General features: G+C 42.7%; 1 protein-coding gene across 1 annotated transcript in view; it reads right to left on the reverse strand.

Moving 5' to 3' along the window:
• Positions 1–592: 592 nt before the first annotated feature.
• Hs3st1 (heparan sulfate-glucosamine 3-sulfotransferase 1) overlaps positions 593–12,944 on the reverse strand; it is a 32,543-nt gene continuing 20,191 nt past the window's right edge. Inside the window, exon 2 of the mRNA XM_055624009.1 lies at positions 593–1,929. Within this exon, the coding sequence (XP_055479984.1) occupies positions 889–1,824 (936 nt within the window). The 5' untranslated portion in view covers positions 1,825–1,929 and the 3' untranslated portion in view covers positions 593–888. The remainder of the gene's footprint in view (positions 1,930–12,944) is intronic.

The following is a 12,944-nucleotide window of genomic DNA, read 5'->3' on the forward strand; positions in this document are numbered from 1 at the left end:
CTCTCAATTAGCTTTTCAGAGGCCAATTGCCCCCAAAGGCAAAGTTTATCGCCCAAGATCATTCTGAAATCCAAGGATGTAATCTTGTTTATTATGGGTTTTGCTCATTGCTGAGACCAGAGGTATCTGCAAATATCCTCTGAGACAAAATTGGATCTTAGAGAACCACTTTCCAGTTATCATACCCGTTTCCATCCTCAGCACCATCTTCTTCACTTAAAATTCACATGACTTAAATCTACATGCTGGCTGTCAAGGGTTAAATGTATACGCAGCTGGCAATGGTCAAACCCATGCACAGGCTACAGGGGTTAAACCCACAGGCGGGCTGACTCAAGAATGTATACAACTGCCACTTCCAAAAATAATAGACTCTCAGCGAGGAGGAAGTTTAAAGTGCAAGGAAAATCCAAATCTGACGACCACAGCAAGACATTAAATTTAAAAGAACAAAACCAGAAAGGAGAGGAGAGGTCGATAATAACAATATTTTTTTTAAGCAGAAAAAGAATATAGATTTGACAAGGAGGGTGCAAACAGAGAGCTATTTTGAATTGGAGGCAGGTTAATTATATTAAAAAAAAAAGACGTCTCCAGAAAAAAATCTTTTTTTTTTCAGTGCAATAGTTAAGTTCCTTCATATTATAGAGACATATACACAATGTTAACAACCATGAAAAAACAATACAAAACGCCCTCCGTTTAACAAGTAGAAAAATATAACTACTATATATGGCAACTGTGAATCTAATACTGTACAGAAGTCATTTGTGGGTTTTACAAATAAATTATAGCTTAAATGTCTTTTTAAAATTTTCTCCTCCCCCCCACTTCAGATGTACACCAGAAGTTACAACAGGAAAAGTTCCGAGACTAACTGACGGCAAATTAATGCCAGTCAAATGTTCTGCCTACTAGCTCAAAGAATTTCTTATTTGGCTCATGAAAATATTCGTGCAGTTTATCCAGTAGCTTGGGATCCACTTGGGGGTGCGCCCGGCCTTTGGACTCGTGTAAGCAGCGGTCCTTGCCACTGTCCCGCAGGCAGTAGAAGCCCTTGGTTTTGTTAAAGTAGAAGTTCGAGGCGTTGATCTGCGGTGACAGCTTCAGGAACCTTTCGACCTTCTGGATCTCAGGGAAAGGGTCTCTGATGAGGCGGTCACCATCCACGATGTGGATGTGGCCCAGTGGGAAAAAACGCAGCCAGTTCAGCATGTGTGCGTGGTACAGGCTGCGGTTGAGAGCCTTGTAGTCCAAGTTGAGCCGGCTGTCCCGCATTAGGAGATCCTCGATGGGTCGGTAGGGCTTGTGCTTCTGAAGGTGGTTGTACAACACCTGGGTATAGTCGGACAGCACGCGCTCCGATGGGTCTCTCAGGATGAGCAGCAGGCGGATGGCAGGGTTCATGCTGTGGATTCTCTCAGGCACTTTGGGCGAAGTGAAATAGGCAGGAGTCTTCTCCACCGTGAGCTGATGCGGGGAGGAGAAAGGCATCTGGGTGAGGTACCAGCCCAGGCCTTGGCTATAATGTTCCTCCCAGTCAAAAAAATGGACCTCATTCTCAGCTGCGGCCACATCAGGATGGAGGCTGAGCATCTCTAGCAGCGCGCGGGTACCACCCTTTCGTACCCCGATGATGATGGTCTGTGGTAGCTGCTGTGTGGAACCATTGGCTGCTGCACCTTCTCGGGTGTCCTCCGGCAGGCTACCCACCTTCCTCAGAAGTTCCTGCTGTCTGGGGCCCGGGCCAGGAACAGCCGGGTGGGAAGGCACGAGCTGGGGCTGGGCCACCAGCAGCACCGCACCGAGGAGCAGCAAGGTCATGCTGTACACCTCAGGAACTTCACAGAGCCTCACGCCCCTGGATCATGAAGTGCGGCAGGGATGCCTCCTGATTACTGGAACATGAGTATATCCAGTTTCCAATTACTAGGGAGGAAAGAAATAAACTGTTAACCCCAAGCAAACATGGAAGTAATCAATAGTCAGTGAGTCCTGCCTTCACCTCATCCAAACTATCTCTTTATTCTATAAAGGAGGGGTAGCAGACATTTTCTGTAAAAGGCCAGAACATAAATATTTTAGGCTTTGTGGGACATATGGTTTCCATGGCAACTCAGATTCCAACTGCACTTTATAGAAGTGAAGCAGCCAGCGACAATAGACAGAGGCAAGGGTGTGGCTCTGTTTAAATAAAACTTTGTTATGGACACAAAAGTTTTGTTGTCAAATAATTCCCATGTAGTATTAAAAATTACTCTCTGTTTTAAGATTTAGCTCAGCTTTAAGTCTTCATGTGTGTGCATGTGTGTGTGTGTGTGTGTGTGTGTGTGTGTGTGTGTGTGTTGAGCTCATGAGTGCAGGAGTCAGCAGAAACAGAGGCCTATGATGCCCTTCAGGTTAGAATTGCAGGCAGTTGGGAGCCACCCTGCAGTGTTAGGAAGTGAATTCAGGACTTCTGCAAGAGCATTACGTGCTCTTGATTGCCCAGCTATCTTTCTAAGTCTTTTCCATATTAATTGTTACTTTTCAAATAATCTGTATATTTGGTTGTGCAGTTGGGAAAGGGAAAAGGAAAGGGGGCTTTCCCGATTAGTTGTTGACTACCAGACCCTGGTAAAAAGAGCAGAAGTAGAAACAGCCTTTAGACTCCAGAAAGCAACTGAGAAATCTCTCGCTCCTGTCAGCCTCTGAAAGAGGCTCTGGTGATAGAGAAGCAGGTTGACATCTGTACCCCACATCTCTCACCAGGGGTTTCTATTCCTGGGGTGGATAGGCCTACGTGGAGGAGTATATGAGTAGTTCAGTGCTACCCCCAGCATCAGACTCTGGGTGCCGCCTCATCTTGGACAATGTGCTTCCCAGCTTTGGGTCTGGGCAACAGTATACAGGCCTATGTGACACTATGGTGAACCTATCTCTGCCTCACATATTTATCCCTGTAGCTACGCCCTTGCAATAAGAACAGATCTGGTCAGCCACAGGACTGTGTTGGAGGAAGGACAACCACCCTGGCTCATGGGCAAGAACCAACGGTAATGGTTCAGTCACTGGGTTTGGGGGGTGGTGGTTTGTTGAGTTAGGCAAAAGCCATTATGTGTACACTGACTGCAGGCCGCAGGATGCTGACACAGGCTGGGGATGTATGGTAGGTTGATATTATATGGAGAGATGTTTACTCATTTGCCTAAAACATTTGGAAAGTCTTAGTATCAGAAAGACACTGAAATGTGCTTAATGGGATTAAAAACACAACATTACTGGAAGAGCACAAAGCTTTCTTGGGCACAAAGCAATATTTCTTATAAGCTGGCAGAGCTCATGTCACCACAACCACACAGTATGGCATAGAGAATGAGGGCTACCGTCACCATCAATTTACAGTTGACAGTCTTAAAATGTAAGGACATAAAAAAGTCATAATTCATTTCAAAACTCAGGGCCCGAATTAAAAGCTCTAAATGGAGACCTTTATGCTAAGAAATTTTCTCCCTTCATTCCTCTACTTCTCTGATCTGCATCACCTGTCGGGATAAAGTTCTTCTGGGCCATCAACTGCTATCCTAGATGTAGGCACTCAAATGTATGACAAGCCATGGATGCTGCTCTGAAGAGTGGAAACAAGGAGCCATGTTTGTAATTCTCCCACAAAGAAGTAGAGGCGCTAACTTGTTTTGGTCATTCCCAAAAGGTTGGAGAAGTCCCAGCATGAGTATTATTGGGTTTCTCCAGTCAGTGAAATGTTTGGCTCTTCTTTACACCAAGCTTATCATGTACTTGACCAGAATGCATGGCCAAAGAGCAAATCCAGGGCTTCCAATTTTGTGGTCATGCTAGTTGATCTGTTTCCCTCAGACACCAAGTTATGTAGTTTGAAAAGTGTATATTAAAAACATGAGCACTGGCCTCTTCGGGAGGATAGATCAGAAGTTAAAAGTTCTTGCGTCTCTTCCAGAGGACCCAGTTTCATTTCTAGCACCAGCTGCTAGAAATGCAGTGCAACTCCACTTCCATGGCATCTGAAGCCCTCTTCTGATTTCTGCAGTCACCAGACACTCTTGTGGTGTACATACATACGTATACAAACAAACATTCATAAACATACATTGACAACTAAAAAAGTAAACTAAAACCAAAGCAAAAATCTTGACCATTGAAGCAGACAGAAGGCTCTACAGAACCAAACACACAAGAAGATGGATGTATGGGCCATGGAACACTGCAATAAGAGACTTGAGGTCAGTGAGGCAGGCCTTGGGGGAAAAGTGTTAGTGGTAGGTGTGACTAAGCAGTGTGGGTTGGGTTGGTTTGGCAAAGAGGGTTAATGCAATGTGATAAGATTGCTTTTCTCAATGAAAGAATTCAGGAAGCTTCACCAAAATTTTGTTTTCTTCTCCACTGTTCAACTGGATGGAGCCAATGAGCTATTTATTCCTGCCTGTAACACATTTGAAGGTGGTATGCACAAAAGGTCAGGGTGGAAGAGTGAAGCACAGGTGAGGCACGGAGGGCACTAACTCTGACATGCTAGAGTGTCTTGCTGTGTGTGGTGGCAACTGCTGGCATCTTTAGAGCTCTGCCTTTAGATTCAGGACTGAGGAACAGCTAACATTCACTGCTCATGTAGCAGAAGTACAGGCTTCAGCTGAATTCTGTATTATTTGGCTGCTCATGCTTTGTCTCTGTTTTAGTTTGAAGCAATTTGGTCGCCACAGAACAGGCCTGAGAGTTCTTCTTAACAGAGAATTACCAGCAGAAAGCAGAGAAAGCACTAAACACAGTTTGTCTGAAACGTTAACAGCAGGTAAAACAGGCCAATTGGTTATCCAAAACCAAATGGTTAGCCCTGAAAACAAGCAAACAGACAAACAAAGCAACAATAACATTATATAGACTGGACAGGTTATATTTAGGGACATATAAATATAAATATATATATTTTATATATGATTATTTACATGTATATACATATATACATAAGAATACAACAACAATTAATGGAAAAAGAGACCATGAATTTGAAAGAGAGCAAGGTTTTAGAAGGAGAAAATAGAAAGGAGAATTGATGTAATTATAACAACAAAAATAAAAGAAAAATGGATGCTTAGGCATTCAAAAACTCCTTGCTTATTTCTGCTTTCTAAGAATGAACTTATTTATGTCTAGATATTTTTCATTCTATAGATATTGGTGGTTTACAGGTAAAACTGACTGCATACACAACACACACACATACTATATATATATCATATATTTATTACATGTTATATATTATATGGTATATATGGTATATGTTTATGATGTACACATACATATATGCATAAATATATAAAGTGCATACGTTTATAGCTATGGATATGTATATCTAAAATGTATACATATATATTTGTGCACATTACATATATAAATATATGGAATATCACGGGGCTATGTTAACTCATTTATGTATATAACAGATATGCACATGATAGCCTTAAGTTTCTTGTGCTTTAGTATTTCAGACCACCATTGGCACAACCAAAATTACTTGGTCCTAGCAGCCTTGCTAGGCCACAGAGGAAGACTTTGCAGCCAGTCCTGAAGACACCTGATTAACCAGTATCAGATGTAAGGGGAGGAGGTTCTCCCTTATCAGTGGACTTGGAAAGGGGCAGGGAAGAGATGGGGGGGTGGGATTGGGAGGGAAAGAGAGAGTGGGACACAGTAGGGATACAAAGTTAACAAACTGTAACTAATGTTAAAAAAATAAAAATTAAAAAAAAGAAGATCAAAAGACATTTCTACAAGACAAAAAAAAATATATTACTTGGTCCTTTACTCACAGGAAAGAGAAACATGTACAAGTTCACGTAAACCTGAAAACAGTCTCTGGGCCATCCTGACCTTGACAATGGGTTTTCATACAACAAGGAAAAAAGTCCTTCAGTCTTTGCCTTTCATTTCACACATGAGGAGAGCCTGAGATGAGTTGGCTATAGCCAGATGAAAACGCTGGACTGAAACTTTCAGCCGCTGAGTTCCAGTCTAGTGGCCTGGGTGTTATTGTAATTGTCTCCCAAACAGGTGATCTTGATATATAACAATGATAGTGCTGGGGTAGGTGTTACAAAACAAAGACCCAGTGCAATACATTCAGCTATGACAACCCCTCAGCTCCCAATTCTAGATGTCAAATACACACAGTACATTAGGCATTGTGTTAAACTCATTTATTGCTTTTAGGCAGTAGATAGTCAATAGGATCTGTGCAGCCTTTGGGCCAGAAGCCCTGACTCTAGTTTTGAGTTTAGTCAAAGTGATTTTGCCACTTTGTCTCAGTCTGATCATCTGTGAAATAAGATTCTACCAAATGATATTTTTGGAACATGAATGAAGAAGTGTGTACCAGAGAGAATTACCTACCAGAAATGAGCCATTTTTGAACTTTAAATTTTCCTAGAAGCCACATGAGAGAAATCCATTTTACATGACTCAATGTATACAGAGTGTCATTGTTCCAGAATAAAATCATGAAATGAAATTAATTAGCAATTTTTCAGTATTTTGCAATAAGCCTTGATTAGTCAGTGTGTGTGTTTCTGACAACAGCAGTTCATTTGCAGGCCCTGTGTAGCTGAGGACAACTGAGGTGGGGAAGGACAGAGGCCTGTGAAAGCTGTAGTTCTCCACTTGACACCTTCATAGAGAGGTACCCTCCCCACTCACAGAGGAAAAGTTCTTGTGCAGGAAAGGAAGAAGACAGGCAAGCCTGAACTTGCAGGTGACATAAATACATTCATATTCTATCTGTTGATAACTTCATTATTCTCCCACAGGAAGTAAACCAGGCGACCTTGAACACAGAGGGTTATCTGAATGCTTGGAGCTGTCAAGGGCACAGACGCAGACTGTTCCACAGCACCTGGACCTAAGGCCAGGCACCCTGGCAAGCGCATTGACAGCAGCCCCAGCTTCCATTGGCACCAGACTCTGGGCTGGCAGCTTCATACATAGCGTGCCTGCAGTCTTGGTGATGAGCCCTCAAGACAGGTATCATTGCTGTTGGAAAGCTGGGCTTGAAGGAATCAGGGGCTCATCAGGAAAAAGCGAGCAGGGCTAGCATTCAAATGGAGTCTGAGCAAAGAGACCCAAGGCCTTGCTGTGCCTCTCACTACCTCACAGTGCCTGGGATTAGTGTGGGTTCTGGGAATCAAACCTGGGTGCTTGGAAAGAGCAGGAAGTGCTCTTAATCACTGAGCTACTGGCTTTCCAGCTCCTTGGTTGGATTCTTAACCAAAACATGTGTATCTAACAGGCCTTTTGGTTTGAGGTCCTTTTGTGTAGTCATACCTCAAATGGAGGACAAAATTTCTATGAAGACTCAGACTGCCGAGGATGACCAAATCAACCCTCATCTTTTATAGATGGATTATGAGTTCCAAGAGGGAAGTCATCCACTTCTCCTTTAATCAGACCATTTTTCTGTGTGCTGAGATTACAAACTAAGACTCAGAAACCTACAAGTCTCTTTGTCCTCTGCTCCTGCCCCGATCCCCTGACAGTGCTGAATACCACGTATGAGAAGCCAAGAGTCCACAGCTCTCCCAGATGGTGGCCTCCATTGTCCTTTGAATTCAGTCCAAATTGTGCAGGCTGGGACACCCTTAGCATGGGATCTATACACCTCTTGGGCTTCAGTTTCTTACTTTTGCCAAACTCTAACTACACTAGCTTCTTTATTGCTCATAGACCATCCAGTTCATCCTCGCTTTGCGCTTGGCAGTCACAGATTCCCGTTTGCAGAATACTGCATGCCAGGCTTTGTGAAGCTGTTCCATTCTTGCTGTTCAGATTTTATCTCAAATGCCAGCATTCCCTCAATGGTTTTCACTTTATCTCATTTTAAAGTCACCGTCCATTGTACCAAATCACATATGCCATCCACCTCTCCACCCCGTCATGCATACCACTGAGTCTCTTGGCAGTGACTTGTCTTCCTCAGATGCTCGCTCCAGATAATAGCATTATTTCTGGCACATTGTAGGGGGCAGAGACCTATTTACTCCATGAACTTGTCAAATGCAGGGGCCAATAAGGCCAATGGCTATAAGTTACTGTGAACAGATTTTAATTTAGCAAAAAGTGAAACTTAACAGCCTATTCTTTGGAAAGACTGCCAAAATGCAACGTCTTTTCCTAGAGAGCCAAGAGGAAGCCAGATGTTGAAGGGGGGCTTCATATTCTTCCATGATGAGGCAAGCTCACCCAGGAGTCTAGAAAACATATTAATTAAAAAGCAGGGGTAGCTATGAAATACCCTTCAGAATTTTCTCCTTAAGTTTTCTTATTACATAATTCACATTATGACTCAGACTCCAAATATAATTAACTCTAATACACCCTTGCAGTCTCGCCAGTAGGACATATTCACCATCAGAGAAAATAAGCGGAATATTTAATGTGAGAAACAGTGAGGCCCATGTGCCTCCATCTTCACGATACCTTCACAGTCCTGCCACCTAACATGAGCACACAACTTGTTCAAAGCAAGCATTTCCTCTAGGGTGAAACACTTTGGAATTTAACAAAAGAGAGGGGGGAATTAACATTGTGAAAATGGCCATCCTGCCAAAAGCAATCTACAGATTCAATGCAATTCCCATCAAAATACCAACTCAATTCTTTACAGACCTTGAAAAAAAGATTCTCAGCTTCATATGGAGAAACAAAAAACCCAGAATCACCAAAACAATCCTGTACAACAACAGATCATCTGGAGGTATCTCTATCTCCGATCTCAAGTTGTACTACAGAGCAATAGTAATAAAAACTGCATGGTATTGGCATAAAAACAGAAAGGAGGATCAATGGAACCTCATAGAAGACCCAGAAATAAACCCACATGCCTATGAATACTTGACTTTTGACAAAGAAGCCAAAACCATTCAATGGAAAAAAGACAGCATCTTCAACAAATGGTGCTGGTCCAACTGGATGTCCACATGCAGAAAAATGAAAATAGAGCTATATTTATCACCCTGCACAAAACTAAAGTCCAAGTGGATCAAAGACCTCAACATAAAACCAGATACTCTAAATCTGTTAGAAGAAAAAGTGGGGAACAGCCTAGAACTCATTGACACAGGAGACAACTTCCTGAACAGAACACCAACAGCACAGGCTCTAAGAGCAACAATCAATAAATGGGACCTCATGAAACTGAAAAGCTTCTGTAAAGCAAAGGACACTGTCATCAAAACAAAACGCCTGCCTACAGATTGGGAAAGAATCATCACCAACCCTTTATCTGACAGAGGACTAATATCGAGTATATACAAAGAACTAAAGAAGCTGAAAAGCAGCAAAGCAAGTAATCCAATTAAAAAATGGGGAACAGAGCTAAACAGAGAATTCTCGACAGAGGAATATCGAATGGCAGAGAAACACTTAAAGAAATGCTCATCCTCATTAGCCATCAGGGAAATGCAAATCAAAATGACCCTGAGATATCACCTTACACCCATCAGAATGGCCAAGATGAAAAACTCAAGGGACAACACATGCTGGAGAGGTTGTGGAGAAAAATGCTCATCCTCATTAGCCATCAGGGAAATGCAAATCAAAACAACCCTGAGATTTCACCTTACACCCATCAGAATGGCCAAGATGAAAAACTCAAGGGACAACACATGCTGGAGAGGTTGTGGAGAAAGGGGAACCCTCCTCCACTGCTGGTGGGAATGTAAACTGATACAACCACTCTGGAAATCTATCTGGTGCTTTCTAAGACAATTAGGAATAGTGCTTCCTCAAGACCCAGCTATACCACTGCTAGGTATATACCCAAAGTTTGCTCAAGTACACAAAAGGGATATTTGCTCAACCATGTTTATAGCAGCTTTATTTGTAATAGCCAGAACCTGGAAACAACACAGATGTCCATCAACGGAGAAATGGGTACAGAAATTGTGGTATTTTTACACAATGGAATACTATTCAGCAATCAAAAAGGAGGAAATCATGAAATTTGCAGGCAAATGGTGGGATCTATAAAAGATCATCCTGAGTGAAATATCCCAGAAGGAGAAAGACAAACACGGTATATATTCACTTATATAGACCTATAAGATATGATAAACATAATGAAATCTATATACCTAAAAAAGATAATCAAGAGAGCGGCCATGGGGTAAGATTATCAATCCTCGTTTAGAAAGACAGATGGGATGTGCATTGAACATATGACAGGAGTCTACTGAGCGCATTTGAAAGACTCTAACTAGCATGTTTTCAAAGCAAAGACTCATGACCAAACCTTTGGCAGAGTACAGGGAATCATAAGAAAGAAGGGGAGTTAGTCTGATGAGGAAAGGATAGGAGCTCCACAAGGACCAAATATATCTGGGCACAGGGTCTTTTCTGAGACTGACATGCAACCAAGGACCATGTATGAATATAACCTAGAACGTCTGCTCAGATGTTGCCTGTGGTAGCTCAGTAACCAATTGGTTTCCCATAGTGAGGGGAACAAGGACTATTTCTAACAGGAACTCAATGACTGGCTCTTTGGCCTCCCCACCCCCCAAGGGAGGAGCAGTCCTGTTAGGCCACAGAGGAGAGCTTTGCAGCCAGTCCTGAAGATACCTGATAAAACAGGATCAGATGAATGGGGAGGAGGTCCCCCCTATCAGTGGACTTGGCAAGGGGCACAGTGGAAATGAGGAAGGGAGGGAGGGACTGGGAGGGAAGGAGGGAGGGAGGGACTGGGAGGGGAGGAGGGATCGGGACACCGCTGGGATACAGAGTTAATAAAATGTAACTGATAAGAAAAAAATAAAATTCAAAGAAAAAGGGGGGGGGGAAGAGGTTATTTGCTAAGCAACCTCTGTGTGCCAGACAGCAGGCATCTAAGCAGAGAGTGGTTGTTCTCATCTCATTTCATAGTTTTAAGCAATGAATGGGTGTTAGAGAATGATGAAAAAGCAAGGAATCTCTGGTTATTAGACAGGTCCAAATAAGAATCCTTGTAGGTGAGTAGTCCTTGGAAAGCGTATTATCTTTTAAGGACTAGTGTACCACCCCTCTGCTCTCTAGGAAGATATATGGGACCATGGCTATCAGGGAGTAGGTGTTGTGGCAGACAGATGAGAGGGGCCCTGAGAAAGCAGCATTAAGATTGACGTGTGAAAGAAACCAGGTAGCAGGAAATGGCTGGGACTACTTCTTGAACTAGGGCAGATGGAATTAGCAGAATATGTCTGAGAGAAGCCTGAGATTCACAAACACGTGACAGAGGCAAGTCTTATGTGGAAAACTAGTAAAGGGCCATGAGCCTCAAATCCCATGCCCAGTTCCTTAGTCTTAAACACAGGACTCAGAACACTTTGCTGAGTGGCCTGAGTCTCAGAGCCAATCCAATACAAATTCTACAAAATGGGCCTAAGTCCACTGTGTATGTGGCCGATCAGTATTAAATCATTACTCTTGCTAAAGATACAACACAGTGAGTGTCTAGCAAGCAGTAGGTCCTCAACAAACATCAGTGTCTTGCTTCTCTCTCCATGGCACTTATGGAAGTATGTCATTAAGGTTGAACAATTCCTTCAAGGCCATAGAAAGAGGAAGCAATAAATTAAACTGCAGGGTCCTTCCCCAAAGCCCTCATGTTGTTGTCCTCAACCTTGGACAGGAAGCTTCTCTGCTGACAGTAGAAGCACATGCCAGGAAGAGGCAGAAACTCCTAAAAAAGCCAGAGAAGATGGGAGAAGGCACTGACTCTAATAAACTGCTGTGCAAAAACTGCTTCTTTCAAGTCTCCCATGGTGATGAGTGATTTAATTTTCTAGAATGTACTGAAACCTGAGTGGAGACAGTTTGAACAGCAGAACTGTCATTTTTTTTTTTTTAATGCAACTAAACTGGGCAATTGAAAGCATCAGGTTATTTGTTCATCCTGAAGAATCAAAAATGTCTTCACTTTTATCTTTGCAAAATGATTTAAAAGTCTGTTGCTGTGGTGTCAAATTTCCATCCTTGGCACGACGTCTTGGAAGGCAAGGAATAGGAAACAGATTCAGTCTGTGCCTGTCAGCATGTGAAAGGACATGGGTATTTCAAGACCTCCATAAATATTTATTTTCTTGAAATTTCCTTTACATGACACTCTTCAGCCAACATTGACATTCAGTTTTGTTTGGAATTATGATAATTGCTGTGAGGTAGGATGAAGTAAGAAGGGTTCAGGGTAGAAAGGACCAAAGGACAGCTCACATAATGCTAATAAGTGTTCTCAGAGTACATTTACTGTCTCAGGAAAACAAGTAAAAGTGGGCCCAAGTTCCCTTCAAAGTGATTCATACTCTTGGAATCCAGTTCCTCTGTGAGCTCTCTGAGTTTCCTGGAATCCTCCATAATTCTGGAAGGTTCCAAATCTACAAAAGTTTACCTGGATAATGAACACTGCTGGAGAGGACTGTGGTGGGGGTAGAGGATATCTTGGCAAGGACAGGAAGGCATCATGCTGCCCTTCCAGGATCAGAGAATCCTATTTCCCTCCACAGTGTCGTGGAAGACAAGAAACACAACAGCTTCCTCCCCTCAAGGTAGAAGACCAGAACACAAGGACCCTGAGGAGGTGTTAGAAGGAAGTGACTGAAGCTTTTCGCCCAGCAGTCCATGCTGTCCATCACAATCTATCTGAAGTACTACGGATGTCCAAGTGGAGTCTACATGGCAACCTTTTGGGGTCTAGTAAATGAGGAAAACGGTCCTTTAAAAGTTCGGGGAAGGTACGAATTTTTAGATCCTTAAATTCTCAGGGACGCTGTCTTACTGACAAGTCCATGGAACAGGCCTGGAATCTTAATGACCACTACAATTCTCACTGCTTTGGCCTGTGAAGGGGCTGTCCTTTGTTTCCCATTTTCTTTTCACTGGAATGAACATAGCTTGTTTTTAAACCCAGG

The sequence above is a fragment of the Psammomys obesus genome, unplaced genomic scaffold (assembly GCF_907164565.1).
Source record: "Psammomys obesus unplaced genomic scaffold, mPsaObe1.curated_primary_1811, whole genome shotgun sequence".
In the NCBI taxonomy this organism is placed as follows: Eukaryota; Metazoa; Chordata; class Mammalia; order Rodentia; family Muridae; genus Psammomys; species Psammomys obesus.